The 26631-nt window shown below is 43.6% G+C and overlaps 3 protein-coding genes across 3 annotated transcripts; 2 read left to right on the forward strand and 1 right to left on the reverse strand.

Annotated features, from left to right (window-relative positions):
* The first annotated feature begins 417 nt into the window (after positions 1-417).
* On the forward strand, positions 418-10745 carry Prdx1 (peroxiredoxin 1). Its single transcript, XM_032899713.1, has 6 exons — positions 418-588; positions 2682-2798; positions 5531-5684; positions 6043-6165; positions 7866-7996; positions 10429-10745. The coding sequence occupies exons 2-6, from the start codon at positions 2693-2695 to the stop codon at positions 10512-10514; spliced, it is 600 nt and encodes a 199-aa protein (XP_032755604.1). The 5' UTR covers positions 418-588; positions 2682-2692; the 3' UTR covers positions 10515-10745.
* Positions 10746-14198: 3453 nt separating this feature from the next.
* Positions 14199-20289, reverse strand: Mmachc (metabolism of cobalamin associated C). The gene is made up of 4 exons (XM_032899716.1): positions 20195-20289; positions 18057-18251; positions 16984-17136; positions 14199-15471 (listed from the first exon to the last, which is right to left on the reverse strand). Exons 1-4 carry the CDS (start codon positions 20273-20275, stop codon positions 15061-15063), a joined length of 840 nt encoding a protein of 279 aa, XP_032755607.1. The 5' UTR covers positions 20276-20289; the 3' UTR covers positions 14199-15060.
* Positions 20290-20524: 235 nt separating this feature from the next.
* Ccdc163 (coiled-coil domain containing 163) lies at positions 20525-25773 on the forward strand. The gene is made up of 10 exons (XM_032899722.1): positions 20525-21066; positions 21224-21254; positions 21387-21610; positions 21715-21796; positions 22073-22256; positions 22838-22905; positions 23570-23637; positions 23935-24038; positions 24764-24825; positions 25509-25773. Exons 1-10 carry the CDS (start codon positions 20989-20991, stop codon positions 25625-25627), a joined length of 1020 nt encoding a protein of 339 aa, XP_032755613.1. The 5' UTR covers positions 20525-20988; the 3' UTR covers positions 25628-25773.
* The last annotated feature ends 858 nt before the right edge of the window (positions 25774-26631 follow it).

Here is a 26631-nt window from a genome sequence, read left to right on the forward strand (position 1 = left end):
GCTGCCATGTGGGTGCTGGAAATTAAGCCCAGGTCCTATGGTAGCGAAGCTGTTCATAACAGCTGAGCCAGCTTTTCCAGCCCTAAAATGAGGCTGGGATGCAGCTGAGAAATATTTGGGTGCACATTCCCCTGAATGTGGTTTAATTTTAGACGTGACCTTCCATGAGCAGTAAGATGGACCCTTCCTCTAGTTTGGGTCTTGGGTGAACAGCACACAGGGGTCCTGGGAATAAAGAGAGGCACAGATTCCCCTTCTACCCCTGAGTAAAAGAGGAGATGACTCAAAGGGCAGTCCTTTTCCACCTCTGAGAACACCATCGATGAAACTGTGAAAGTGTGAGCATTTCCTGAGACGCCCCCCCACTCAACTCTAGGCTGGTCCAGGGAAAGCGCTGAGTCATACCCCTCCGGACAGCCAGGGCGGGGCGGGGCTCAGCCAGTACCCTCTCCTCCTTACCCCCGGCCCGTGAGAGTCTCGCGAGAACTTTGTGGGCTATAAAAGCAGCTCCCCGGGCGCGCGCTTTCAGGCACGTCTTCCTGTGTTCTCACAGTTGGTTCTGTTTGTGAGACCTGTAGCTCGACTCTGGTGAGTGTGCAGCTATCCTGGCTGTGAAACGCGGCTCGCGCCTGTCACGGGTTCCTTCTCCCTCAGGCCGCTCCCGGCTCCCCAGAGGTGGTCGCTGGCTGAAGGGGCCGGGCGAGGCCTAGTCCCGCGAGTGCTTGAGCATTACTCGCATTCTTCACGTGGCCCTTAGTTCCCGGGACCTGTTGGAACCCCGAGACTAACGTCGAGTTTCCTCCTTTCCGGGCTCTCCGATAGAGGGCGTAGATAGCTTGGTGGGACCGGTGGTGCTGGAGCTTGCCGCACGCTCTGGGCCTGTGTCAATGTTTTCTGAAGTGCTAGGGTGGGTGATGGCGTGAGTGGTAGGATGGTATCTCCAGCGAGGTTGGGGCGTGACCTCTGGCGTTCTAATCCGATTCCTCAGGGGAGGCTTCTCAGCGGCCGGAAGTCAATTTTCCGGGATTGGTTGATTATGAAAGTGCTGGGCCACTTTGCAAAGCAAGTTTGATTAAAGGATGATTTATGTTAGGGGCGCACCAGATCGGTAGTTGCGATGCTGCAGCATATCCCTGAAAAAAAATATAGCTAAAAGTTTTTTAAAGTTTGCGATGAAAGATGCTTTTTTCTTGGTGTTTCTTTTGGTTATTGGTGTTATGAACCAAGAAATTTGGAACTTGGATTCCAGCTTGCATTCAGACTGAGAGGTGTAAATTTCCTTTTAGATTGTGTTTTTTATTATGTGTTCTCCTCCCCCCCCAGTCCCTCCCCCCGGGCTAGTTACAGGTGGTTGTCAACCACCCTAAGCGGATGCAGGAAACTGAACTCGGATTCCCCTCACTCCCCTCAAGGAGCAGTGTAGGCTCTTAATTGTTGAGCCATCACTGAAGCTACTATTGTACATTTTAACAGTTTATCGTAGTGTTGACCTGGGTAGATAGTGCAGAAATCAGTTTCTTAGCAGTACGTTGACTTTTTTGTATTTTTCGAAGATAGAGTTTCATGTGGCTAGGATTGTCCTGTTTAACTAGCCTTGAACTCCTGGTTCTTTTTTTTTTTTTTTTTTTAAAGATTTATTTATTTTATGTATATGAGCACACCGTAGCTGTCCTCAGACACACCAGAAGAGGGCATTAGATCCTATTACAGATGGTTGTGAGCCACCATGCGGTTGCTGGGAATTGAATTCAGGACCTCTGGAAGACCAATTAGTGCTCTTAACCGCTGAGCCATCTCTCCAGGCGCCCCCGCCCACCCACTCAACTCCTGGTTCTTAAGCTTCTACTTCCAAGCCTTGGGATTACACAAACCCTGCCTGTAAAGTAATAATCCTTCTTATGTACATCTGCTCCAGGTTCTTGGCCCAAAGATGAGAAACTTAAGCTCTTTTTTTTTTTTTCTACAGGCGTGAGCCCTGTAGGAGTCAGTTTTCCATCTTTATGGGGATTCTGGAGATTGACCTAAGGGCATCAGATAGCAAATACTTTAACCTGCATAGATAGCCTCCCTGGTACAGAAAGTTTTTGAGACAAGTTTTCTTATTAGTCTTGCCTCAGTTCAGTATCCTTCTGCCTCAGTGTCTAGAGTGCTGGTATTATGCTTTACTGTTCCTGATATAAATCTAAAGACAATTTTAAGGCAAGGTCTCTCTAGATTGGCCTCAAGCAAGTTATGTAGAGAAAACTTCTGCAGAACACCCGCATAAACTGAACGCCTAACGTTTTGAAGCAATAAGTAAATGTCAATGTCCTGGCATTGATTTGCTTGGATTCTTTTGTGTTGGTCTATTTCCTTTCTACTTCTGCCTAGTGAATATGCAAAATAAAATGCTATTGGAAAGCCTGGTTTAGAAAGGGTGGGAGAACTGACCTATTTAGACACACAGTGGAGCTGTTAGCAAGTGAAAACAAAGGCTGATTTTCAGTCTTGTTTTTACCCAGAAGTTGGAGCTTTGGGTTGTGGCCCTTATCTGTTAGTCTGTGCTTACTACTGTAATAGAAACCAATGTATTCAAGGTCACGGACCGTTCCCTGATTGAACTACAGTTAAGTTCCTAGGTAGGTGAAAGCTATTGCTTTTTTAGAAAATCGTGGGTTCATGTTTTTTGTTGTCTTTTCCAGCTGATAGCAAGATGTCTTCAGGAAATGCAAAAATTGGGCATCCTGCTCCCAGCTTCAAGGCCACGGCTGTTATGCCAGATGGACAATTCAAAGATATCAGCCTAAGTGATTACAAAGGTAGGATTAATTACATTGGGCCAGAGGCCACTTCACATGTCTTTTTTTTTTTTTTTTTTCTTTTTTTTCTGGGAGCTGGGGACCCGAACCCAGGGCCTTGCGCTTCCTAGGCAAGCGCTCTACCACTGAGCTAAATCCCAACCCCCACTTCACATGTCTTTATGTTGAAGTGAAGTGATAGCTAGGGTAGATATCCTAGGTATGAGTCATTTCTAGAGAAAGTATGCTTTATTTTATCTTTTTTTTTAATTTTTTTTTTAAATTATGTATACATCATACAGCTTTCTGTCTGCATGTGTGCCTGTAGGCCAGAAGATGACCCCAGATCTCAATACATATGGTTGTGAGCCACTATGTGGTTGCTGGGAATTGAACTCAGGATATTTGGAAGAGCAGTCAGAGCTCTTAACTACTGAGCCATCTCTCCAGCCTCCCTGGAGATAGCTTTTGAGTTAAATATTCAGTTAGATTTCCTGACATTACACTTTGTTGTTGAGATGAGAACAGTATTGTGGGTGTATGGAGAAGATATCTTACTGGCAAACAATTTAAATAATAGTACGAGGTGACCCTGGCACATGGTCTTGGGAAGGCTTGCTCTCTGCTCTGTAGGGCTTGGTCTGCTGAGGCTCCAAACAAAGTGCTTGTTAAGCAAAGTCATAGAGAGATTGCTTAGATCAGTCAAGGACTGCTTGTTTTGACTTTCAGACATAGTTGTTGCCACCTGGAAAGTGGGTATTTGGAAACGTTCCAGTAAGTAGCTTGGCCATTAGGTATGGTGAGAGGCTTTATGGCCTTGGAGATTTGCTTTGGTAATTTCAGTTACTAAAGTAAAATTGGAGCTAGAAGTCCTGTTACCTACCAGTGCTTTGGGTACTTTTGGTGCAACATTTTTCTTTTTTTGGTTCTTTTTTTCCGAGCTGGGGACCAAACCCAGGGCCTTGCGCTTCCTAGGCAAGCGCTCTACCACTGAGCTAAATCCCCAACCCCAACGTTTTTCCTGTCATGTCCTGTTGGACTTGTTAGGAACACAGTTGTTGTGATTCATGAGATTACTTAAACATTACCCATGAAGGCTGGAAACAATGTTCATTAGGTCAAAGTGCTTGCTGCACAAGCTTGAGGGACTTGAATTTTTTTAATCCATGGGACGTACATAAAAAATAGGATTAATTAGTTGGATTCTATAATATCACTATTCCTAATCAAGATAGGTAGAGACAACTAGTCTGTCTGCAATACCACATTGTAACAGCAGAAACAAGAAACCCTGCTTATAACAAGAGGGAAGGGGAGAAAATTACTCAGGAGATCACTTAACTATTCTTGCATCATTGTATAAAGGCTCTGACTTGACTTTCTGTCTTTGTTTGTTTTTTTTTTTTTTTTTTCTTTTTTTTTTTTTCGGAGCTGGGGACCCGAACCCAGGGCCTTGCGCTTGCTAGGCAAGCGCTCTACCACTAAATAAATAAATCCCCAACCCCGTTTGCTTTTTTTTTTAAATTTAGTTATTTTATGTGGGTATTTTGTCTGCATATATGTTTGTATCACCCATGCATATATGTCTAGCACTGGAAGAGGCCAGTTGGGCCCCCTGGGGTTGAAGTTAAAGGCACTTATGAACCATCTTGTGGATGCTAGAAATTAAATTTGAGGCTTCTAGAAGAGCAGCCAGATCTTAACTGCTGGATGATCTCAAGCTCCTGAGTCTCCTGTACCCCACCTCCCAAGTCCTGGGATTGTGATGTTGAATTTCTACCCCAACTTTTTTGTTTTGTTTTTTGAGACAGGGTTTCTCTGTGGCTTTGTTGCTTTGTAGGCCAGGGTAACCTTGTACTCAGAGATTCATCTGCCAGGCATATGCCACCACCACTCAGCAGTTTTGTTTTTGAGATGGGGTCTCCTTGGAACTTATTAAATAGCTTAGGCTGGTCTTGAACTTGTGACTTTCCTGCTTCTGTCTTCTGGATGCTGGACTTTATAAGCTGAATTACAGGCAGTGTTTGCTACCCACATCAGGCTTTTATATGTGTGTGTTTAGAAACTTTCATCTTGGAGCTCACTGTGTAACTCAGGCTGGCCTCTAACTCTTCAGTCTTCTTGCCACTCTTATCTCACCCTGACTTGCCTCTGAGTGTACCACCACACTTGATGTTCTAGGTATTTGTTACTAGATGAATTGCATCCATGCCTCCTTTTTTTTTAATCATTGAAAGAACTTGGTGTGCATGATAATCTCAGAAAACCAAAATTAGACTGAATAATGTTATTTCTTAGTTAGCAACCAAAGAAGAAACTGTCGTTTTAATTCAGGCTTTCTTGGTATAAAGCTTATAAAGGTAGCTGCTAAGAGCCATCTAAGTATGCTAACATTGATTGCTCTGTTGGTCATTAATTTAAAAAGCCAATATCTTTGCAAAGGAATCTTTTGGAAATTGCTTGTTTTCGTTGAGACAGGGTTTCTAAACCTGACTGGTCTGTTTCTTTTTTTTTTTTTTTTTTTTTTTTTTTTTGGAGCTGGGGACCGAACCCAGGGCCTTGTGCTTGCTAGGCAAGCGCTCTACCACTGAGCTAAATCCCCAACCCGACTGGTCTGTTTCTTACTCTGTAGTTCAGATTGGCTTTAACTTACAGCAACCGTCCTGAATGATGGGAATTTAGGCATGTATCAGCCCTCCTACATCAGAAATTCCGCTTCAAAGCTAACTTGATTGCTTTTTTTTTCTTCTCAGGAAAATATGTTGTATTCTTTTTTTACCCTCTTGACTTTACTTTTGTGTGTCCCACGGAGATCATTGCTTTCAGTGATAGAGCAGAAGAATTTAAGAAACTCAACTGCCAAGTGATTGGAGCTTCTGTGGATTCTCACTTCTGTCATCTGGCATGGTAAAGTTTTTGGTCCATTTTGTATGTGGAGTTTTTTGTTTTTTAGTCAGAGTAATATTTAACTCAAGCTGGCTTTCAGCTTCTAGTACTCATGCCTTATGAGTAGGTGGGATTGCAGGTGTATACCACAACACCTGGCAGTATGTTGGGGATTTCTTGAGCAAATTTAGAGGTTTGACAGACCTAAGTATTGGTTTCTGGGTTCCCACTGCCTCTTACTACCTAGCAGAAGTAAAGTACCTTGAGTTGCTAATATCTTACATACACTGGTGAACACTCTTGAGTGTTCTTAGCCATTTACTTTACTATTGGAAAAAGTTGAAGTTTTAGATAAAGTTAAGAATCTCCTTTGCTGTAGGATTAACACACCCAAGAAACAAGGAGGATTGGGACCCATGAACATTCCCTTGGTATCAGATCCCAAGCGCACCATTGCTCAGGATTATGGAGTCTTAAAAGCTGATGAAGGTATTTCTTTCAGGTATGTGCTTAAGGGTGGGAGGTGGAAGTTACTGGAGAACAGTCTTGTTAGTGAAAGCCATTTTTTAGGAAAAGCCAGAGCATAGCTGAGGAACACTCTTCTTCATGTCTTTTCTTTCTTTCTTTTTTTTTTTTTGGGTTAAAGATTTATTCTATGTAAGTATACTGTACTGTCTTCAGACACCAGAAGCATATCCCATTACAGATGGTTGTGAGCCACCATGTGGTTGCTGGGAATTGAACTCAGGACCTCTGGAAGACGAGTCAGTGCTCTTAATCACCGAGCCATCTCTCCACAGTCTGTACCTGGAGTGTTCTGTTCCTCAGACACTGTCCACTATTTTTAGAGATAGTGTCTCATTGAGTAGGGACCTGCAAGGTAGGTTGGACTGGCTGGTAAGCGAATACCTGGGGTTTACATGTTCCTACCTCCTCTGTGTTGGGATTGCAGCCTTAATTTTAAATATATTTATTACTTGAATGTGTATATATGCACATTGGATCCCCTGGAACCAGAGAATGGTTGTGAACCACAATTTGCTGACCATCAATCTCAGGTCTTCTGGAAGGGCAACCAATGTTCTTTTTTTTTTTTTTTTTTTTTTTTTTGGGGTTGGGGACCGAACCCAGGGCCTTGCGCTTCCTAGGCAAGCGCTCTACCACTGAGCAAAATCCCCAACCCCCTTTTTTTTTTTTTTTAAAGGAATTTCATTTTTATTTATGAATACACTGTAGCTGTCTTCAAACACACCAGAAGAGGGCATCCTGTTACAGATGGTTGTGAGCCACCATGTGGTTGCTGGGAATTGAACTCGGGACCTTTGGAAGAGCAGTCAGTGCTCATAATCGCTGAGCCATCTCTCCAGCCCATGCAGCCAATGTTCTTAATGTTTGAGCCATTTCTCCAACCGCTTGATTTTTTTCTTAAACTATTATTATTTTGTTTGTTTTAAAGATGAGATTACTTTTCATGTCTTCTGGGGCTCAAATTCAGGTGCTCAAACTTACAAGAGCAGCACTTTACTAAGTCATCTCTCGTCAGCCTCTTTGTTTTTAATTTTTGAGACAGTCTTGTTATATCATAGCCCAAGTTGGCCTTGAACTTCAGGTTGACCTCATACTACTGATCCTCCTCTTAACCTCTCAAGTACTGGAATTTATATGCATGTGCCACCATGCCTCTACTCCAACCTATTTTATTTTGGAAATGGTGTCAGATAGCTGAGGATAATCTTGAACTCCTGATTAAATGTCTGCACTTTTTTTTTTTAAAGATTTATTCATTTATTTTATATAAATACACTGTAGCTGTCTTCAGATACACCAGAAGAGGGCATCGGATCTCTTTACAGATGGTTGTGAGCCACCATGTGGTTGCTGGGAATTGAACTCAGGACCTCTGGAAGAGTGGTCGGGTGCTCTAAACTGCTGAGCCATCTCTCCAGCCCCTGTCTGCACTTTTGTTAGTGTACCATTTCTGTTTTATTTGGTATTGGGGGGTCAAACCCAGGTTTTTCTGCATGCTAAGCAAGCACTCTGCAAAGTGAGTTCTATCTCTTTCTCACTGAAATATTTAATGTAGTGGTCTCACTAATGGTAGGCTTGTATAAGTCTTAGAGCTTATTTCCTTTGGGATTTTAACAATGATATTCGACTTGTAATGAATGCCTTTTTCTCAATCCTTCAATTTCTTTCACCCAGGGGCCTCTTTATTATTGATGATAAAGGTATCCTTCGCCAGATAACAATAAATGATCTTCCTGTTGGCCGCTCTGTGGATGAGATTCTGAGACTAGTCCAGGCCTTCCAGTTCACTGACAAACATGGTGAAGGTAAGTCATCTGTCTGCTAATGAGATAGTTTGTGGTAGGGTACAAAGGCTATTATATAAAAGGGTGATTGTGTCTGCAGGGCTGTGGATTAGAGTTATCTCTGGGGGTGGGTAATAGACAAGCCCGGAGAAAAAAACAAAGGCGTTTTGTTCAAGCATCATACTTTCCGCTTCTGTTCTGATTTGGAATCACCGATTACTGCAGATTTGAGGAGGATCTCACTATAGAGGATAAAACAAACTGGATGTAGGTGTTTGATCCCAGTACGCAGTAGGCAGAGGCAAACTCTTAAGTCTGATGCCAGCCTATTCCAGAAGAGCCAAAAGCTACATACTAGACCCTGTTTCAAAAAGGGAGGGCGGGGTTCTCTCTTGTCTGTCTGTCTCTCTCTCTTTTTTTTTTTTTTTAGAAAATATAAGTATGTATAAATAAACAAGGAACTAGGAAGATAGTTTAGTGGTAAATGAGTTTGCTCCTTGCAGAGGACTTGGATTTGATCCCTAACACATACATACATAGTGGATCACAACAGTCTAACTCCATTTCTAGGGCTCCAGTGCCTCTTCTGACCTTCGGTGGCTCAGGGTTTACAGGCGGTACATATGCATGCATGAAGGCAAAAAAACTCATGCATAAAGTCTTCTTAAATTCATGGTTGCTAGAGATGTAACTTGGTGGTAGCTTCTCTAACCTGTGAGTCCCTGAGGCTCATGTCTAGTATTCATGCTACCAAGAATTGGTGTTTTGGTACTGGGTACATAGCTTGGTATAATCCTAGCACTTTTGGGAAGAGGTCTAAGGTCAAACTCATTCTAGGCTACAGTTACAGGACTACATGTTCAAAAATATAAGGTGTGTGGAAACTTGTTATAGGATCAAAGGTAAGATTTTGCCATGTAAAAGTCTGTTGTAAGAGGCAAGAGTTGTGCACATTCAAGGCCAACATGGACTAAAGAGATCTGTGGTTTTTAAGGGGTTATGGGAGCCTTGCCAGCAAGCTGGCAACATGCCACACCTTTTGTACTCTTCATTTTGTCTTTAGGAGGCTGTCTTGGGGTTTTACTATGAACAGACACCATGACCAAGGCAACTCTTACAAGGACAACATTTAATTGGGGCTGGCTTACCAGGTTCAGAGGTTCAGTCCATTATCATCAAGGCAGGAGCATGATAGCATCTTGCAGGCATCGTGCAGGAGAAGCTAAGAAAGAGTTCTACATCTTCATCTGAAGGCTAGCAGAATACTGACCTCCAGGCAGCTAGGATAAGGGTTTTCATTTATTTTTTTTTTTTTTTTTTCCCGGAGCTGGGGATCGAACCCAGGGCCTTGAGCTTGCTAGGCAAGCGCTCTACCACTGAGCTAAATCCCCAACCCCTAGGATAAGGGTTTTAAAGCCCATGCCCACAGTGGCACAGGTAGAAGGAAGAACCCATATTTGAAAGTGATGTCTGATTGAGTGGCAAAGTGACAAATCAGAGAAAGATTTGACAGAATAGGATAAGCCTGATTCTCTATGATAAGAGAAAGGAAAGGGAAGCTACTTCAGGGACAGTGTAGGGAGAGGAGGAGGCAGTTTTACAGAGAGAACAAGAGAATGAGAAGGAGGCAAAAGATTAGAACAGAGTGCCAAAGTTAGTATGAGACCAAGCAGAGCAATTCAAGAGAGTCAGAGAGAGAAACAAGATTGAATCAGTCAGCCTAGATAGGAATAGCCAGCTAGAGATTAGAAATAAAGGGTGAGTTTATTCATCAGAAAGTCTCGGACTGAAAACATTTTAGGCTTAGATAAGATTGTACAGAGGCTAGAAGTTTCTGGGACTAGGCCTAGGTTTGCAAACAGGCAGCAAAGCAAGCCTTTGAGATGACCTTTGGTTCAGGAGAATAAAAGGTAACGATTACCAAAACCCTGAGCGACAGATTGCAAAGTTGATTTGATTCAAAACTCAGTTGTTTTGTTTTTTGTTTTTTTTTACTCCCAAGGATCAGATTTTTAAATAAAGGTTTATTATTTTTATAATTATGCATGGAGAAGAAGGTATTGAGTGCCAGGCAGTTTTGCACCATCAGATGTGGGCTACCTTCCAGCTGCTTTGGGGTTTTATTGGTATTTGGGACAGAGTCTTATTACCATCCAGGCTTGCCTTGAATTTGGCCAAGACGGGTCTCACTTGGTTTGGAATTCACTGTATAGCCTTGAACTTATTTCCAGAGATATGCCTAACTCTGCTTTCTGAATGCTGGAGTAAAGGTATGTGCCACAAAAAATGTATAGCCTAGGCTGGCTTCAAATTCATAACCTTCTTGCCTCCATATCTTTATCATATCCTGCCAGCATGTGCCACAGCAGCCAGACAACCTTTTGTTCAAGGATGCAGGGGAGGGAAATACACACTTGAGCAGGTTACTGATTAATAATACCTTTCTCTTGCAGTGTGCCCAGCTGGCTGGAAACCTGGCAGTGATACCATCAAGCCTGATGTCAATAAGAGCAAAGAGTATTTCTCTAAGCAGAAGTGAGCACTGGACCAGTTTTCTGCCAGACAGCTTTGAGCAGCCAGAAGAAATTTGTACTCTACACATGACGTGGTGTGATTCCAGATAAGCCTTTCCTACAAGGGCTGGGGGTGGTTAGCCTTTCTTCCACTATTGGTAAGGGGCAGACCATCTTATATCAGTCACAGAAACCAGCCTGTTAATTCTCTCTCTCTCTTTTTTTTTAAAGTATCTATTAAACGTGAATTCTGTGAACTTGGTGGTTCATTCTTTAAAGGCAACATTGCAATTGTAAAGAGGAACTTATTTTTCCTCATGAGTAGGGGAAAATGTGTGTGTGTGTGTGTGTATTTGTTTACCTGGTTTTTTTTGTTTTTTTAAGATTTATTTATTTTATGTATGTGAGTACACTGTCGCTGTCTTCAGACACACCAGAAGAGGGCATCGGATCTCTTTACAGATGGTTGTGAGCCACCATGTGGTTGCTGGGAATTGAACTCAGGACCTCTGGAAGAGCAGTCAGTGCTCTTAACCACTGAGTCATCTCTCCAGCCCTACCTGTTTGTTTTTTAAATGTTTTCCCATGGGGTTTTAGAGATGGCCTAGCAGTTAAGAGTACTGACTGCTCTTCCTAGAGGTCCTGACTGAGTTCAATTCCCAGCAACCACATGGTGGCTCACAACCATCTGTAATGGAATCTGATGCCCTCTTCTGGTGTGCACAAAGACAGCAACAGTGAACTCACATAAAATAAATAAATCTTAAAAAAGTTTTCCCAGCATATGTACCATTTACCTGACTGTTGGATGCCTTGGAATTTGTGTCATGGATTCCTGTGACCCACCATGTGGGTGCTAGGATTTGAACCTTGGTCTTCTACAAGAGCAGCAGTGTTCCTAACCCTGAGTCATGTCTCCAGTCTCTTACTTTTGAGATGGTATCTCTCACTGATCTGGAACCTGATGTGTAGGTGAGGCTAGTAAGCTCTCAGGATCTGCTTTTCCAGTGTTAGTTTTATAAGCATACTTGGCTTTTTGTTTTAAGGGAGGGTTTTCTCTGTGTAACAGCCCTGGCTGTCATGGAACTCTAGATCAGGCTGGCCTCTAACTTGGAGATCTACCTGCCTATTTAATCCTTCTGGGATTAAAGATGTGTGCCACTAGTGCCAGCTTTTGCCTGGCTTTTTTGAGGGGAGTTCATGGACCAAATTCTTCCTCACAAGTGCTTTACAATTGAACTATCTCCATAGCCCCTGCTTTTCTTTAAAAGTTAGGTTTAAGAGGTGCCTCAGGGCTGGAGACAAAGCTTTTGGTAGGGCGCTTGCCTGGTCTTCTGCTTTGCTGCTTGTTGCTGTGTTACCATGTGACTAAAATAGACTTGGAAGAAAGTTTACCTGACTTATACTTCCTGGTCAGAATCATCACTGAGGTAAAGTCAGGATTGGACTTAGGAACTGAAGCAGAAACCATAGAAAGGGGCTTGTGCTCTGGCATCTGCTCAGCCAGCTTAAACAGATCCTGACCAACCAGTGCCTAGAAATGGTAGGTACTATGTGCACTGGACTGGGTCCTTCTAAATCAATTAGCAACCAAACAGTAAATGTTCCATAGACCAGTCTAATCGAGGCAATTTTTCAGTTGATGTTTCCTTTCCTAAGTGAATGAATATCAAGTGTTCATGTGAGATTGACAGAAGTTAATCATTATGTTTAGTGTGCATAAAGCCTTGTTATAACCCCACAGCCCCACAAACAAGGTATGATAAATATACACATCTGTAATCTCAGTGCTACATAACTGAGTGAAGGCAAAAGGATTCTGGGTTCACCTATGAGAGGCATGGAGCCCTGTTTTTTTTTTTTTTTTTTTTTTTGGGGGTTCTTTTTTTTTCGGAGCTGGGAACCGAACCCAGGGCCTTGTGCTTCCTAGGCAAGCGCTCAACCACTGAGCTAAATCCCCAACCCCATGGAGCCCTGTTTTTAAAGAAACAAAAAGATTCCTTAGACTCAACTGAAGATATGCATACCCACACAGAACAATTTTTATTTTACATTTTAAGTGACCCTCTTAGCCATTGTGCTGCAGTTCATTTTTGCTGGGTTGCAAGCAAGTCTGAGTAAGAATTACTTGGGGCTGTTTATAGTGTGGGAGGGTTGCACGAAAACAGAATTTTTGCTTCTTAGTATACATGCCCAGTGTCTGTCTGCTCTACAAAATAAATAGAACTAGGCCAGTAAGAAGTACATTGGGTACCTTAGAGTTTTATTGTTAAGAGACACCATGACCATGGCAACTTTAAAGAAGGAACATATTTAATTGGGGCTGACTTACAGTCAGATGTTTTGTCCATTATAGTGAGAAACATGGCAGAGTGCAGGAAGACATGCTGGCCAAGGAGCTGTGAGTTGTAGCAGGAGACTTAACATGCCACACTGCGGTGTAGTTTGAGCATAGAACACCTAAAGCATGTTCTCACAGTAACAGTTTGCTCCAACAAGGCACAAGGCCAGACTTACTAATATAGAGTAGTCACCTATGGCCAAGCATTCAAAAACATGAGTGTGTGGGGGCTATGCCTATTCAAAGCACATTAAAGATATTTGCCACATGGTGGAAGGAGAGAAGTGACACTTATAAGTTGTTCTCTGATCCACACTGTGATACACCTCTCCTCATGAATATGAATAATTTAGAAAGAAGAAAAAGGAATGTCCAAGCCTGACAAGTTTTTTAATCCAAGAGATGAATGCCAGATTGGGCTACATAGTAAGACTTTGCTTTGTGTGTAGGCCAAAAGAATGTGCTCAGTCTTTTGAGGCTGGAATGAGAGGCAGTTGTGAGATGAGACAGTCTTACTGAACTGGATGCTTACTGAGGTTTGCTGTCAATAAACAATTGTCTTCTCCCCTTGTTCTCAGCAACCAAAGTATAGAACATTTAAATGTTCTGGGCAGGGCACAGTAAAGTGTTTGAACAATGAGGTTATTCCTTCTTTTTCCCTTTTCCCACTACATTTTTATACCATGGAATAAGTAATACCTTGGAAATGTCACACCTACCTGTTTTCAGGATGCATTTTTAAAAAAAGATTTACTGTGTATACATATATTCTGTATGTATACATGTTATATATACATATGGTCTGCCTGCACATATGCCTGCAGGCCAGAAGAGGGCACCAGGTCACACAGATGGTTATGTGCTATCATGTGATTCTTGGTAATTGAACTTGGGACCTTTGGACGAATATCCAGTGCTTGCTCTTAACCTCTGAAAAATCTCTCCAAACCGGGTGTAATTTTCTTTTTTTTTTAAATACCCTTCATAGTTTGCTTCTCTTCCCCCCTTTTGCAGGGTTGGAGGCTTTCCTGTCGGAAGATATTTGAGATTAACATGGTTGAGTCTGAGACAGGGGGTCTATCTCTTGTTCTGATTCAGTTTTCTTTTTCTTTTTTTTTTTTTTTCCGGAGCTGAGGACCGAACCCAGGGCCTTGTGCTTGCTAGGCAAGCGCTCTACCACTGAGCTAAATCCCCAACCCCGAGTCAGTTTTCAATAAGTACAAACAACACATGACAATTTACCAGTATCATTTATACTACACATGGCAAACAATTTACCAACCAACCTCCCTAGACCCCAGCAGTGAAACTTGAAAAATCAGAATTGGGAAACTATTATCTTTGGAATCAAAAGAGCAGGCAAACAAAGTTGGTGGTTTTAGGATTGTATTCGACTTGTATTTTAGTTATGATTAGAGAATATTCCTTTTTGATCCTGTTAAGTCAGCAAGAAGTTTCTTATGGATTCTTGGTTAGGGTAGACAATCCAATGCCATCATGGCCTCCCAACATTCCAGAATTCAAAGTACATCTATTTGAGCATAAGATTCCTTAAGCCTTTGGTAATAACATACTATAGGTCAGGCAGTTTCTAAGTAGTTTACTTACATATTAATTCAGTATAGCTCTGTATGGTAGGTACCCCTAGGAGCTAAGTCTGTTTCTCAACCTGTGGGTCATGATCCCTCCCCAAGTATTTAATAATCCTTTTAACTGGACTCCCTAAGACAGTTGGAATGTTTATATCACAATTCATAACTAGAAAAATAAGTTATGAAGTAGCAATAAAAGTAATTTTATGGTTGGGGTCACAACATGAGGGACTGTGTTAAAGGGTAGCAGCATTAGGAACAGTGAGAACACTGGTTCTTAAATAGTACCTTAAGAGTACTGTACATGAATAGTGAGGGGTATGAGTCTAATATTTGAAGTTAATTGCCGCTTTTGAGTCTGCCGTGGCATATGGTTTATGTATTTTGTAATTGAGTCTTGACTCTCTTTGAAGTGCTATTATCAGGAAATCATAACCCAAAATAAAATAAGGGTTTTCAAGGTGCAAAAGTCTCAGTACCCTGGAGGAGACACAAGCAGATGGATCTCTGTTAGCTTGAGGCCAGCCTGGTCTATAAAGTTCTGGGACAGCCAGGGCTACATAGAGAAACCTTTTCTCAAAAAAAGTGCTTTTTCAAAACCCAAATCCTACCATGAGTGGGACCCACAGGGGAAAGTTATCAAGGACCTGGGGAGGCAGGTGGTGAGACACTTGGACTAAGCCAGCTTCGAGCTCTCCTGGAATCCTGAGGCTTGGTAAGCAAGGAAACAGGATGCTCGGATGTAGTGCTAGGGTGTCCTGAGGGTTGGGCTAAGCCTAACAGGGCCAAGCGTTGGGCAGGTGGGGTGGAAAAGTAGATCTTCTGTTCTTCCGAGTAACGTTCTTCAGGAGTCACTGCATCCCGGTAAGTCCAGTCCCGCCAGTGGAAGTTGAAGCCTTCAAGAAGAGTGATGCGGGCAGCTCTTGTAGGCACACAGTCAGGGGGCTTTCTGGGTAGCAAATTTGGCACTTCAATCCCTGGCAACAACATTACCCCTCGGATAGCAAACCAGCCCCCAAATCGGGGGTGTATGCACACACCTGCTATGTGCTGGGGAGAGAGCAAAGAAAAAGCAGGGTTCCAGAGGTCAGTTTGATACTAGTTCAACTATCATTATTGGAAGCTTTTTATCCCCCTCAAGTTATTTTTATGGGTATGAGAGTCTTGCCTGCATGCAAGCAGTACCCACAGAGGACAGGAGAGGGTGTCAGATGTAAATTGAATTACAGACGGTTCTGAGCTGGGATTTGAACATGTTCATACAAAAGCAACAAATGTTCCTAATCTCTAAGCTATCTCCAGCCCCTACTTTTGTTCTTTTATTTCCCACTCAGTACACACTGATTCCATGCAGAAGGCTCTGTCCCATATTTATTTTTAAATCTATTACTGTGTCCATGCAAGTGTGCCTGTCTGTGGGGTCAGAGGACAATGTCATGGGTTTGGTTCTCTTTCAGCTTTACATGGGTTCCAGAGATCAGACTCAGCTTGCCATACTTATGTGGTGCACAGTGGCCCAGTGCCTTTCCCTCGGTCTCACTGTTTCTGTTCTCCTCTTGACCACCTCATTCTAGAGGAGGAAAGGGTTTCCCAGTTTCACCATCCATCTCCTGATCACCTCTCTGCCTTTGGCTTTCTGAGACACCCTTGTAACACAAGGTTTTAAGAACAGATCAGGCCAGACTTGGGGGTTACAAGTCTTTAGTCCCAGTACAGTAGAGGCGGGGGTTGGGGGGTTCTCTCTATGAGTTCAAGACCAGCCTAACTGCACAATGAGTTCCAAGACAGCCAGAGATGTAAAGAGACCTTGTCTCAAAAACTGACCAGGAAGCTGGTGAGATGGCTCCACAAGTGGGCCCACAGCCAAGCTTGACAACTTTGTTTCACCCCCAAGGACCCACATGGTGGAGGCAAAGAACTGACTTCTGCAATTGTCCTCTGACCTCCAAAGGGGCAAACGCCCAAAGTAAAATTTATTTTCGTTTTGGTTGCTTTTGAGACAGAATTTCCTATGTAGCCCTGGCTGTCCTGGAACTCACTCTATACACCAGGTTGGCCTTAAACTCAGATCTGCTACCTCTGCTTCCTGGGTGCAGGGATCAAAGGCATATGCTGCCACACTGGGCAATTTTTTTTTAAATAAGACTTTAAAAAATTTGTTTTATATATGTGAGTACACTGTCACTGTCTTCAGATTCACTAGAAGAGGGAGGGGATCAGATCCCATTACAGATGGTTGTGAGCTACCATGTGGTTGCTGGGAATTGAACTCAGGACCTCTGGAAGAACAGTCAGTGCCCTTCACCACTGAGCCATCTCTCCAGCCCCTCTAATAACGATTTTTATAACACTAAAAAAGATCAGATTTCCTGAACTGTTATAACCTCAGGTGAAGGCACAAAAGTATGTGGCCTATTTGTCAGGACCATAGATTCTTTGTTCTGGGTTATGTATCAATTTCATTAAAGGATGGTGAAGGGATGTGGGACCTTATTTGGATACTTTAGGAACCTGTACCATCTTTTCTCTTAGTCCCCACTCCTCATTCATTTATTCTCTAACCTGGGTCCCCCATGGGTCGGCATCCACATCTTGTCGTTGGTAGTAGTAAGCAGCACCTGCCACGTGGGCTGCTGTTTGGGCTAGAATCTTAGGACGCCGGTTGGGGTGTACCTCATAGTCAGCAATGACTTCTATATGCAATTCTGGAAACTTCTGGAACAGAATACAGGGCTCTTGTTAGCATGATGGGAGTCAGGACTTTGTTCTAAGGCTTAAGTTAAATATTAACATGCTTCCTGTTTTCATAAGCCCAAGGTTTGTTTTTGTGTGTGAGTGTGAGAGAGACAGAGTCGGAATGACCTTGAACTTGCTATATGTATCCAAAGATAATCATGAATTCCTGATTCTCCTGTTTCTATCTCCCTAATGGTGGAATTCACCATTAAAAGCCTGTTTGAGGGCTGAAGAGATGGCTCAGTAGTTAGGAGCACTGACTGCTCTTTCAGAGGTCTTGGCTCAATTCCCAGCAACCACGTAGTGGCTCACAATCATCTGTAATGAGATCTGATGCCCTCTTCTGGTGTGTCTGAAGTGTACTAATACACATAAAATAAATGAATAAACCTTAAAAAAAAAGCCTATATGAAGAGAAAACATAACTTTAACCTAAGGAGCTACAAAGTAAAGGGATTTAAAGTTCCTCTGCCCCCTCAGAAGGCCTTGCTCAGAAGCCTCCATTATAGGAGTTATTAAGCCTTGTGTGGCAATTCTAGAGTGGGAAGACCTAGAATCTATATAGAAAAATTTATGTGTATATGAATGAGTACAGGCTGGGAAACACTCTTCTATCTTCAAAAGGCTCCACAGACAGCACAGAACTTAGAAGATTTACTAATGTTCCAATTGGAGATTAAGACTAGCCAGAGGGTCCTTTAGCTGTCCATCACTACAGTCGCCCAGATTCCAGATGGGGAGTCTGCTAAAGGAAAGGGTAAAACCTGGGTGTGAGAAGGAAGAATATGAAGAAGTTGCAGAATGTCATGGCTCCTAGCCCTAAGGCTGGATCATGCCCTGAGCTTGATCAACATAGAAGCGGATGTGGGTTTGGGAGTTGAAGGAAAGTTCCACCTTACTTCTGTAACACTCTTCAGGTGGTAGGACACACATTGATCCACAGGGTCTCTCAGTGTTTGGAGGTGGCAGCTCTTCAAGAAGGGTTTGAGGGCTCTGTCAAACATAGCAGGCTTGCTGAGCACCACGAATGCCAGGGTAGGTCCTGGGAAGGGCAAGTGGAAGGCTGGAGGCAGGAGTTCATTGTACCACGCCACCTGGAACACAAACAGTCAGGCAGTTGGATCTCTGAGTTTGAGGCCAGTCTGGTTTACAGAGCAAGTTCCAGGACAGCCAGGGCTACACAGAGAAACCCTGTCTTTTTGGGAAAAAAAAAGAAAAGAAAAAGGAGAGAGGGGGGGGTTGGGGGAGGGAGGGAGGGACTTATACTAAGCACATTTGAAAAGAGCAGATTGTCTAGTTTGGTGGAAGTGAAGGGGAAGGCTTGAGAGATTAGTAGGAGTGAGGTTGTGCCTGTCATTACACATCAACTTAAAACCTATGGCTCCAACTTGGTGAAAATGAGGAGTCATTTAACACTTAAAAGTGACCCAATATGTAGAAAGATCTGGTTGCAGCGTAGAAAATGGATTGGAGCCAAGATGGCAGCAAGGAGATTGCAATAATCCCCATGAGAGAAGTGTTCTGGGATCTAAGATAGGATGGTGGGCTAAAGAACAAAACAAAACGTGTTTGGAAGATTCAGGTGATATTCATGGTGGCTGTTGGATGCAGGACTGGAAAGCTGGGTAGCAAGACCTTATGATAGAGGCAGGGCTAACTCTGTTCAGTACAGTAGCTCCTATCTCCGAGACTCGACACACAGACACACACACAATTTTAAGACAGGGTCTCACTATATACCTCTGGCTGACCTGGAGCTTGATATGTAGGTCAGGCTGGTCTGGAAGACTCTGCCTCCTGAGTGTTGGGGTCAAAGGCTCCTGCCACCTCGCCTAGCACTCACATAGGCACTCTTGCTCTTTCCCATACACCTGCCTTCCATCACGGCCTCCAAACTCTCACTCTAGAATGTACATAGTCCTCCCCTTCTTTCAATCCATCTTTTTATAGACATTTGTTTTTGTGCTGGTGTTTAAGATTTACAAATGCTAAGCTGGCACTCTAGCTAGCTACCTATCTATCCCTCTGCCAGACACTTCTGATAGATGGATAGATAGATGAACATCTATCACTGAGTTATATAGTCCTAGCTCTCAATTGTTTTTTTCTCATTACTGGGGATTGAACCAAAGACCTCAAGCATGGTGGTCAAGATCTCTGTTACTAGGCTATATCCTCCAGCAGTTCAACTTTATCCTCTTGAAACTGTTTTCAAACTAGACATAACTTCTCTACATTATCTTCTTCCTAGTCTTCCGGTGGAAAGCTCAATGGAATAGGAATCTTAAGACAGGCCAAGGACTCAGGCTAATTTTTGTTTAAGTTTGTGTCTTTTTTTTTTTTTTTTTTTTTTTTTTTTTGAACTGGGGACCGAACCCAGGGCCTTGATTCCTAGGCAAGCGCTCTACCACTGAGCTAAATCCCCAACCCCTAAGTTTGTGTCTTAAACATAATTTGTTCACTCAGCACTGTGGGAGGAAAGTGTGAAATAGGGCGGGACTGGGTGGGGTGGAGAGGGACTGAGGGTTACAGAGACTTCTGTACCAGGCGAGTGTGAGGAATTTCTATGCTCAGTCCTGTATTGATGGCAAGCAACACTATGAATTAGCCTTCTGTTGGCTGACTAAACAAACTAGCCAATTGTATCTTGTTCAACATCCGGGATACCATTTCTCTTCATCTGGTCTAATACACAGTTACATCTTCCAAGTTTTGACCTTTTCTAATTCCTTTGTAAGAATCCGGTGATCCCGGCTCCACCGGGAGACATTTTTTTCTGGTAAATTATGATGATGACAGGTTAGGGAATCGTGGGCTGTATCCCATTCATTTGTTTGACATCATAAAGACGTAAAAGAGCAAACAAGTGTTTCTCCACCTTTTAAATCAAGCCCCATTTCACACAACGACCTGGAGACCTGGTCGTCAGATGGCTGCGGTAGGTCGATGGGATCAGAAGGGCTCACCGGATCTCACGCTTTTAGCACCAAGGCCAATTATAGAGGTCACCCTAAGACTACAGGGAAGGCAAACCAACCTGGAAGGGGTAAACCTCGAAGCCAAAAGGACACAAGGTGCCCTCAATCTTCTGCTTCAGCTCTGCGACACGCGGCTCCATAGCGCACGCTGAACGCTGAGCTTGCTGGGAAATGTAGTCTCATAGTTAACTTTGGGCCTATATGCTTCCAGCAGGACTGGACTACATTTCCCAGGAAGTAAAGGAATAGTAACGGACTCAGTTGACTCTGAACGATGCATCTTGGTACATGTAGTTCATTTTTGTCCTTGTAGCCCAAACATAACATAGTCTGGAAGACTCCGTGTCCCGACAAGCTTCACGGGAGGTGTGAGCGTGAATGCATAGGGCACGTATTTCCAGGGAAACGTATTTCCGCCCTCTGTTGCCTGTGGTCTCTGCAAGAAGCGGACTCAGTTTCCCGGGTGGCGCTGCGGCACCGGTTCGTAAATCTCATTCTCCGCCTACCAGAGTTTGAACTCTTGAGCGGCACTTGTCACTGATTTAGTGGTGATACCGTCCTTGATTTGTGGATGTCTCAGCCAAAATTCGGTTCATTCTATCCTCTGTATCTGTGTATAATCTAGGTTTGTTGTTGTTTTGTTGTTCTTGTTGTTTTACCCGCTTTCCAAGTACTCCGTTCCGTAGTTCTAGATTCGCAGTATTGCTATCGTACTGTATCTGGAGCCCTAGTATATTCCCGCTTTCCTCATTTCCATCTAACTCTGTGGCTTGTCCTGGGCTGTTCCGCGGGTATTTCGGTCTGGGAGAACAAGAACAGGAAAAGTCACGGACGCAATTTCAAGTGCTCCAGGATGAGCAGGGGCTCTAGCTGGTCTGATCAGCTTCAAGCAGTTCTCAGTTCAACTGATGAAAATATGGCCCGGATTAAGGTAAGGAGGCACAGGAAACTCCCTTCCCGACCCCTAGGATCCCCCTCGAATCCCCCATTGGGAGGCTAGGCTAGGGTGCAGGTTAAAGGGCACTGAGAGCTCACTGGCTTCTGGAACTGTTTTCTTGCTTTTTTTTTTTTTTTTTTTTTTTTTGCAGAGTTTGTATCCTCTTCGAGTTTCCTTTACAGGTAAGTAGTGTCCTTTCTCCCCAGCCCTTTTCTCTTCTCAAAGCCTTCTTTCTTTCAGTATCTGCCTGTACCACTCACAGTTGTGTAAAAATTCCAGCTACTTCATTTCTAGAATTCTGATTTCTTAAACAGACAGACCCTGCTCTTGTCCCTTCCCTATTCCCTCAATAGGGGACCTGGCTGACACCTGGATTTCCCCTCATCACTTGCCTCCTCAGCCAGGGGCCCAAGCTCAACAGCCTTGGGCTCTAAAGACTCCCATTCTTGGTGAGAGTCTGAGCTGTACTGAAGCCCACAGCTCCTCTCTCTGGGATGAAGTTACTAAACTTCGCTCCCAGCTTCAGACTCAGACTCAGGTGAGGTATTAGGGGTTTGCATGTGGTGATAATGTGAAATGATAATATTAGCAGTTGGAAAATGACTTAGAAAGGAATGTCTTGTTTTTTCTCTGCTTGGGTAGGTGACTGAGGCACTAAGGCATTCTGTGCAGAGCCTGTTGAAGGATCGGGAGCAGCAGATGTTCAAGATCAGTGCTCTAGAAGGTACTGGGCCAATTCTTTTCTTTATGTACAGCACACAGAGTTTTAAAATTGAAAGCAAAAAAAAAAAAATTGAAACCAAGAGTTTTGCACATGCTGAGTGAACTGTGCTCTACCACTGATCTACATATAGCTTTTTGTTGTGAGGCTTACTTAGCCTTTTAGTGAGTGAGTGAGCTTCTCTCCAGCCCCGCATAGCTTTGTATATGTGCTAATGCAGCTGTTTGGGCTCTCCTGTGAATCTCTTAGAGCAGCTGGCCTTTACTTTAACCACTACAGCATCACTAAAACTGCTGCAGGAGGGCCCAAAAGGGAGAGCCCTCCTGGAGCAACGCCTGGAAGGGTTGAGAAAGGAACTGCAAGGCCTTCGGAGTCAGGTTCAAGAGCTAGTCCAAACCCAAATGAGAACAAGACCAGGGAAGTTCAGCACTGCCAGTGGCTTTCACCAAGAGCTGCAGAACGAGTAAGTGATGGGCAAGACTTCACCCTTTTGTTTGTTTGTTTATTTAAGGTGTGCTTCCTGGTGGCAAACGGTTTTAGTTCCAGTGCTTGGGAGGCAGAGGATGGCAGGCTTCTGAGTTTGAGACTAGCCTGCTCTACATATTAGCTATAGGCCAACAGGGCTACAAAGAGAGATCTTTTCTCAGAAAACAGAAAGGACACAAAAAAGTATTTATTTTATGTGTATGACTATTTACCTACATATGTACGTATACCACATGCCTGTTGAATCCCCTTGAATTGGAGTTAAAGATGATTTTGAGCCACCATGTAGATGCTAGGAATCAAAATTCTCTTTAAGAGCAATGAGTTCTCATAACCATCGAGCCATCTTCCTAGCCCCAAGGCTTCCTCTTTTGAGGCTTCTGAGCTCTTAGCATAAGATGTTTGGCTTCCTTGCTTTGTTTCGTTTCTCTGTGATGTTGGATATTGAACTCTGGGCCCAGTACCTACAAGGTAGACACCCTTATCACTGAGCTGTAATCTCCAGCCATTCTGGGTTTGGTGTTTGATTCTAGAATGGCACTGCTGTCACTCCTGTAGGCACCAACTTTTGTGGGAAGAGTCAGAGATTCTTCGGGAGGAGCTGAAGTTGCTTCGAGACCAGCTGAGTGAGTAAAAGGTTGAGGGGATTTTCTTGCCCCTGTTTTTGGACTATGTTCTTGTGCAGTTAGTGACCTTACTCCTGACTGTGTGAGCTATTGAAAAGTCTGGCATATTATTTTCATCATTTTTTAAAGTTTATTTTTATTTCATGTACATTGGTGTTCTGCCTGTGTGTACAGCCTTGGCAGGGTGCAGATCCCCTTGAACTGGAGTTACAGACAGTTGTGAGCTACCACGTGGGTGCTGGGAATGAACCCTTCCCTTTTTGAGACAGGGGCTCTACATAGCCCTGGCTGTCCTGGGCCTTACTGTGTGGACCAGACAGATCTTGGACTCACAGAGACTCATTGTCTTTGCCTCCCAAGTGCTGAGATAAAGGTATGTGGCACCACTCCAGGAAAATTATTATTGATATTATTATTGTTACTATTATTTGTATATTGTATGATTTAAATATTGTGTGATGTTGAGTATCAAATGCACAGGGCTTTTTACTGTGCTCTTTGCTCTTTGTTTCTCATGTCATTCAGTCTTTCCCATCAGCTTGGAATCTTTCCAGCAGCTGGGCCAGAACGTGTTTTAGTTTCTGCCACCAGTCTGGTCACAAGGCAGTGAAGAAGAAGGAGTGAAGCTGGAGAATGGTCTCCTAATATTCTGTTTCATTTTCAGGCCAACATCAGGAGTTGTTACTGGAACAGATGGCTGAAGGGCGCCAGGTTCAGGCCCGCAGCTGGAAGGTAGGACAGGGTTAGATCAGTCTCCACATAGTTCTTCCTAGAGTCCCCATTCTTGCTGTCCATCTTGCTCGACAGAAAGGGCCTGGATATCTTCTCCCACCCCCATCTCTCTCTTTCATTATTTCCACGCTGGTTCCACATCTCTCCAAAGCAGTTTTCCCAGTCTCTTTGCAGTAAGCATGATTCACTGTCCTTGCCCACATGTAGATTCTCATGTGTCGAGGAGGGGAGCTATGGGAGGGAGTTTCCCTTGGAAAGAGAGAGATTTAGTCCTCCCTCTGCACCATGGTCTGGCAGACGTTGGAACACCTACAGAGTGGCCAGATGGGCAAGGTTCATACCTTGGAGGTTACCAGGACAGAGGCCCATGATGCCCAGAAGGAAGAGCCCTATCTCCTCAGGTGAGAATTTGTGTGGGCTGTACCAGTAGAGAGGATTTGTGTCACATTGGTCAAGCAAAGTTTGGTCAGGATTGGTTGGGGTGGCCAGTCTGAGCATCTGCTTTTTATTCATAACATCATTGGATCGTTTAGCTTGGGCTGTCCTTGAACTCCTGATCCTCTTGATCTACCTCCCAAGTGCAGGTCTTGCAGGTATATGTTACCAGGCTCAGTTGTTTACTTATCTATTTTTATTGACATGGGTTCCCCTGGGTAGCCCAGATTGGCCTCAAGCTCACCAGCCTCTGTCCCTGTTTCCGGCAACTGAACAGCAGGTGTGTGCTATTAGTCTGTGTATCTGAGGGCATACGGAGCATGAAGTGCATGTACAGGTCAGAGAACTAGTAGGATTCAGTTCTCTCCTTCCATATGGGTTCCAAAGATCAACCTCAAGTTTTTAGACTTGGTGGCAGGCATGTTTATCAGCTGGGCAATCTTGCTGGGCCCAGTGTTAGGCATTCTTCATTTGATTCAGAGTTGTGACTTATTTTTATGTGTCTGATTAATAATGGAGGGGGGTGGGCTGGAATCCTGGCTTCAGAATAGAAGACCGTTTTATGCTGGAAGAGGGTCCTAGATCCATCACCATCTCTGCCTCTGATTGTTCTCTCTAGGAGCTCTGTTCATGCCCGGCACTCTAAGCTGCCTCTGGCCACCATCTTCGACATGTCTCTTTCTTCATCTAGCTCTGAAGTCAGTCTCCCAGACTGTGACCGTAGCTGGGAACTTTTAAAGAAACTAGATAGGGGTAAGGACAGAGTCTCAATGACGCCTGAATGCAGCTGGCTAATTGTTTGGCATTGTCTTTTCTTTGTGAGTCCATCTACCTATGTTATATATCAGGGAGAGTAAAGTTACTTTATTTTACTTTTTTTAAGATCTATTTATTTTATGTATATGAGTACACTGCAGCTGTCTTCAGACACACCAGAAGAGGGCATCGGATCCCATTACAGATGGTTGTGAGCCACCATGTGGTTGCTGGGATTTGAACTCACGACCTCTTAACCACTGAGCCATCTCTCCAGCCCCATAAAGCTATTTTATTATTTGATATTTGTTTAGTAAAAGGCGAAAGATTTATGTGACTTGAAGAGAAACGAAAGTAATTATTATTTAATACTTAGTTAAACGCTAGGTTTTGTTTTGTAGCTCAGGCTTGCTATGTAGCCAAGATTGGTCTTGAACTCAAAATCTTCCTGCCTCAAGTTCCTGAGTACTAGGATTATGGACATGTGCCGCCACATTTCCATTCAAATCATTTCATTGCAGCTGGGGGACAGGTGCAGACAGTCAGAAGCCACCATAGAGTCAGCGCATGTAAAACCAGGCCTGTGTGTCTTTTCCAGGGAGGTTCAGGCCCTAGTTTTGTGCATATCAGCAACTTGCTAATGTTGTTTTGCTTTTTAATTTCATCTTCCTTTGTCTTAGAACTCCAGAACAACTCCCTTTCTAACCTGGAACCTAGCAGCTCTCAGTTCCATGCCCAGGATGTTGGGCTAGAAGACCTGTTCCTTCATGGCCCCAGGATCTTCCAGAGTGACCTGTAAGAGCTTGTGAGAAAATGGGATGCAGCTTCTCTCCAAGGCCGCCTTTGCATCCCCTCTGGTAGGTGCCCTCTTTATGGAGGCATCTCACTCTCCAGCCATTCCTGCTCCCCGGCTAATTCAAAATAAAGTGGCTTAGTTCTCCCTGATGTGTTTCCTATAAACCTTCACCCACCTGGGATAGACTCAGCCATTCATTTCCTTCTTGTTACTTAACTGGTTCCTATGGCCTCTGTCTCTGAAATCAAAGCTACAGCTTTGACTGTGAGCTCCAGTGAACTTGGACAGAACTGATTTCTCCTCTTCGATGTGTAGAGTGGGTTAGGATGTTGCGCTGAGGCAGGATTGAGATTACAGAGGAGAGTGTGCTGTTCTGGCGGGCACTGGATGTAGGCAGTCACACTGCTTCCTGAGGCTCACTCCAGCCTTTCCATACTGCCTCACCCTCAGTGGCCCCTCCGTCTGTATGAACTGTGTGTCTACAGTTCAGTTTCTCTGAAATCAAGTCATCTTCAAAACAAACACCAACAGAACGAAAATCTCTATTTACTTATTTTGAGAAAGGATCTCTTTATGTAGCCCTGGCTGTCCTGAAACAGGTTCTCCTCGAACTCTCAGAGGTTCTCCTGCCTCTCCCTCCCTAGTCCTGGGATCAAAGGTTCGTGCTCTTACCCCAGCCAAAAAGTGTTTTTTTGCTATAACCTTCAAGAGGAAATAAAGAGTTCCATGCTTCAAATTATACTATTTTTATTTTTAAATATTATTTCATTACTTTATGTGAGTGGTGTAAAAAAGTAAAAAATTACTTTATTCTGCCTGCATGTATGTCTATGCTCCACTTGTGTGTAGTGTCCTGAGGGGCCAGAAGGGGTTATCAGATCCTCTTGAATTGGAGTTATACATGATTGTGAGTTGCTATGTAGATACTGACCATCAAATAGTAGTAGCAAGGGCTCCTAACCACTGGGCCATCTCTTCAGCCTCCTTTTTAATTTTTTGAGGTAGGA

This window comes from Rattus rattus, chromosome 1 (assembly GCF_011064425.1).
Source record: "Rattus rattus isolate New Zealand chromosome 1, Rrattus_CSIRO_v1, whole genome shotgun sequence".
In the NCBI taxonomy this organism is placed as follows: domain Eukaryota; kingdom Metazoa; phylum Chordata; class Mammalia; order Rodentia; family Muridae; genus Rattus; species Rattus rattus.

Excerpts from the sequence above, each read along its gene's own strand:
- Ccdc163 (XM_032899722.1), top strand. The coding sequence starts at position 20,989 with ATGAGCAGGGGCTCTAGCTGGTCTGATCAGCTTCAAGCAGTTCTCAGT. Across the intron at positions 21,067-21,223 it reads AAAATATGGCCCGGATTAAG|AGTTTGTATCCTCTTCGAGT; the intron begins GTAAGGAGGCAC and ends TTTTTTTTGCAG. Across the intron at positions 21,611-21,714 it reads AGCTTCAGACTCAGACTCAG|GTGACTGAGGCACTAAGGCA; the intron begins GTGAGGTATTAG and ends CTGCTTGGGTAG.
- Prdx1 (XM_032899713.1), top strand. The coding sequence starts at position 2,693 with ATGTCTTCAGGAAATGCAAAAATTGGGCATCCTGCTCCCAGCTTCAAG. Across the intron at positions 5,685-6,042 it reads CACTTCTGTCATCTGGCATG|GATTAACACACCCAAGAAAC; the intron begins GTAAAGTTTTTG and ends CCTTTGCTGTAG. Across the intron at positions 6,166-7,865 it reads GATGAAGGTATTTCTTTCAG|GGGCCTCTTTATTATTGATG; the intron begins GTATGTGCTTAA and ends TCTTTCACCCAG.
- Mmachc (XM_032899716.1), bottom strand. The coding sequence starts at position 20,275 with ATGGAGCCGCGTGTCGCAGAGCTGAAGCAGAAGATTGAGGGCACCTTG. Across the intron at positions 18,252-20,194 it reads TCGAGGTTTACCCCTTCCAG|GTGGCGTGGTACAATGAACT; the intron begins GTTGGTTTGCCT and ends TTTGTGTTCCAG. Across the intron at positions 15,472-16,983 it reads CCGACCCATGGGGGACCCAG|CACATAGCAGGTGTGTGCAT; the intron begins GTTAGAGAATAA and ends CTCTCTCCCCAG.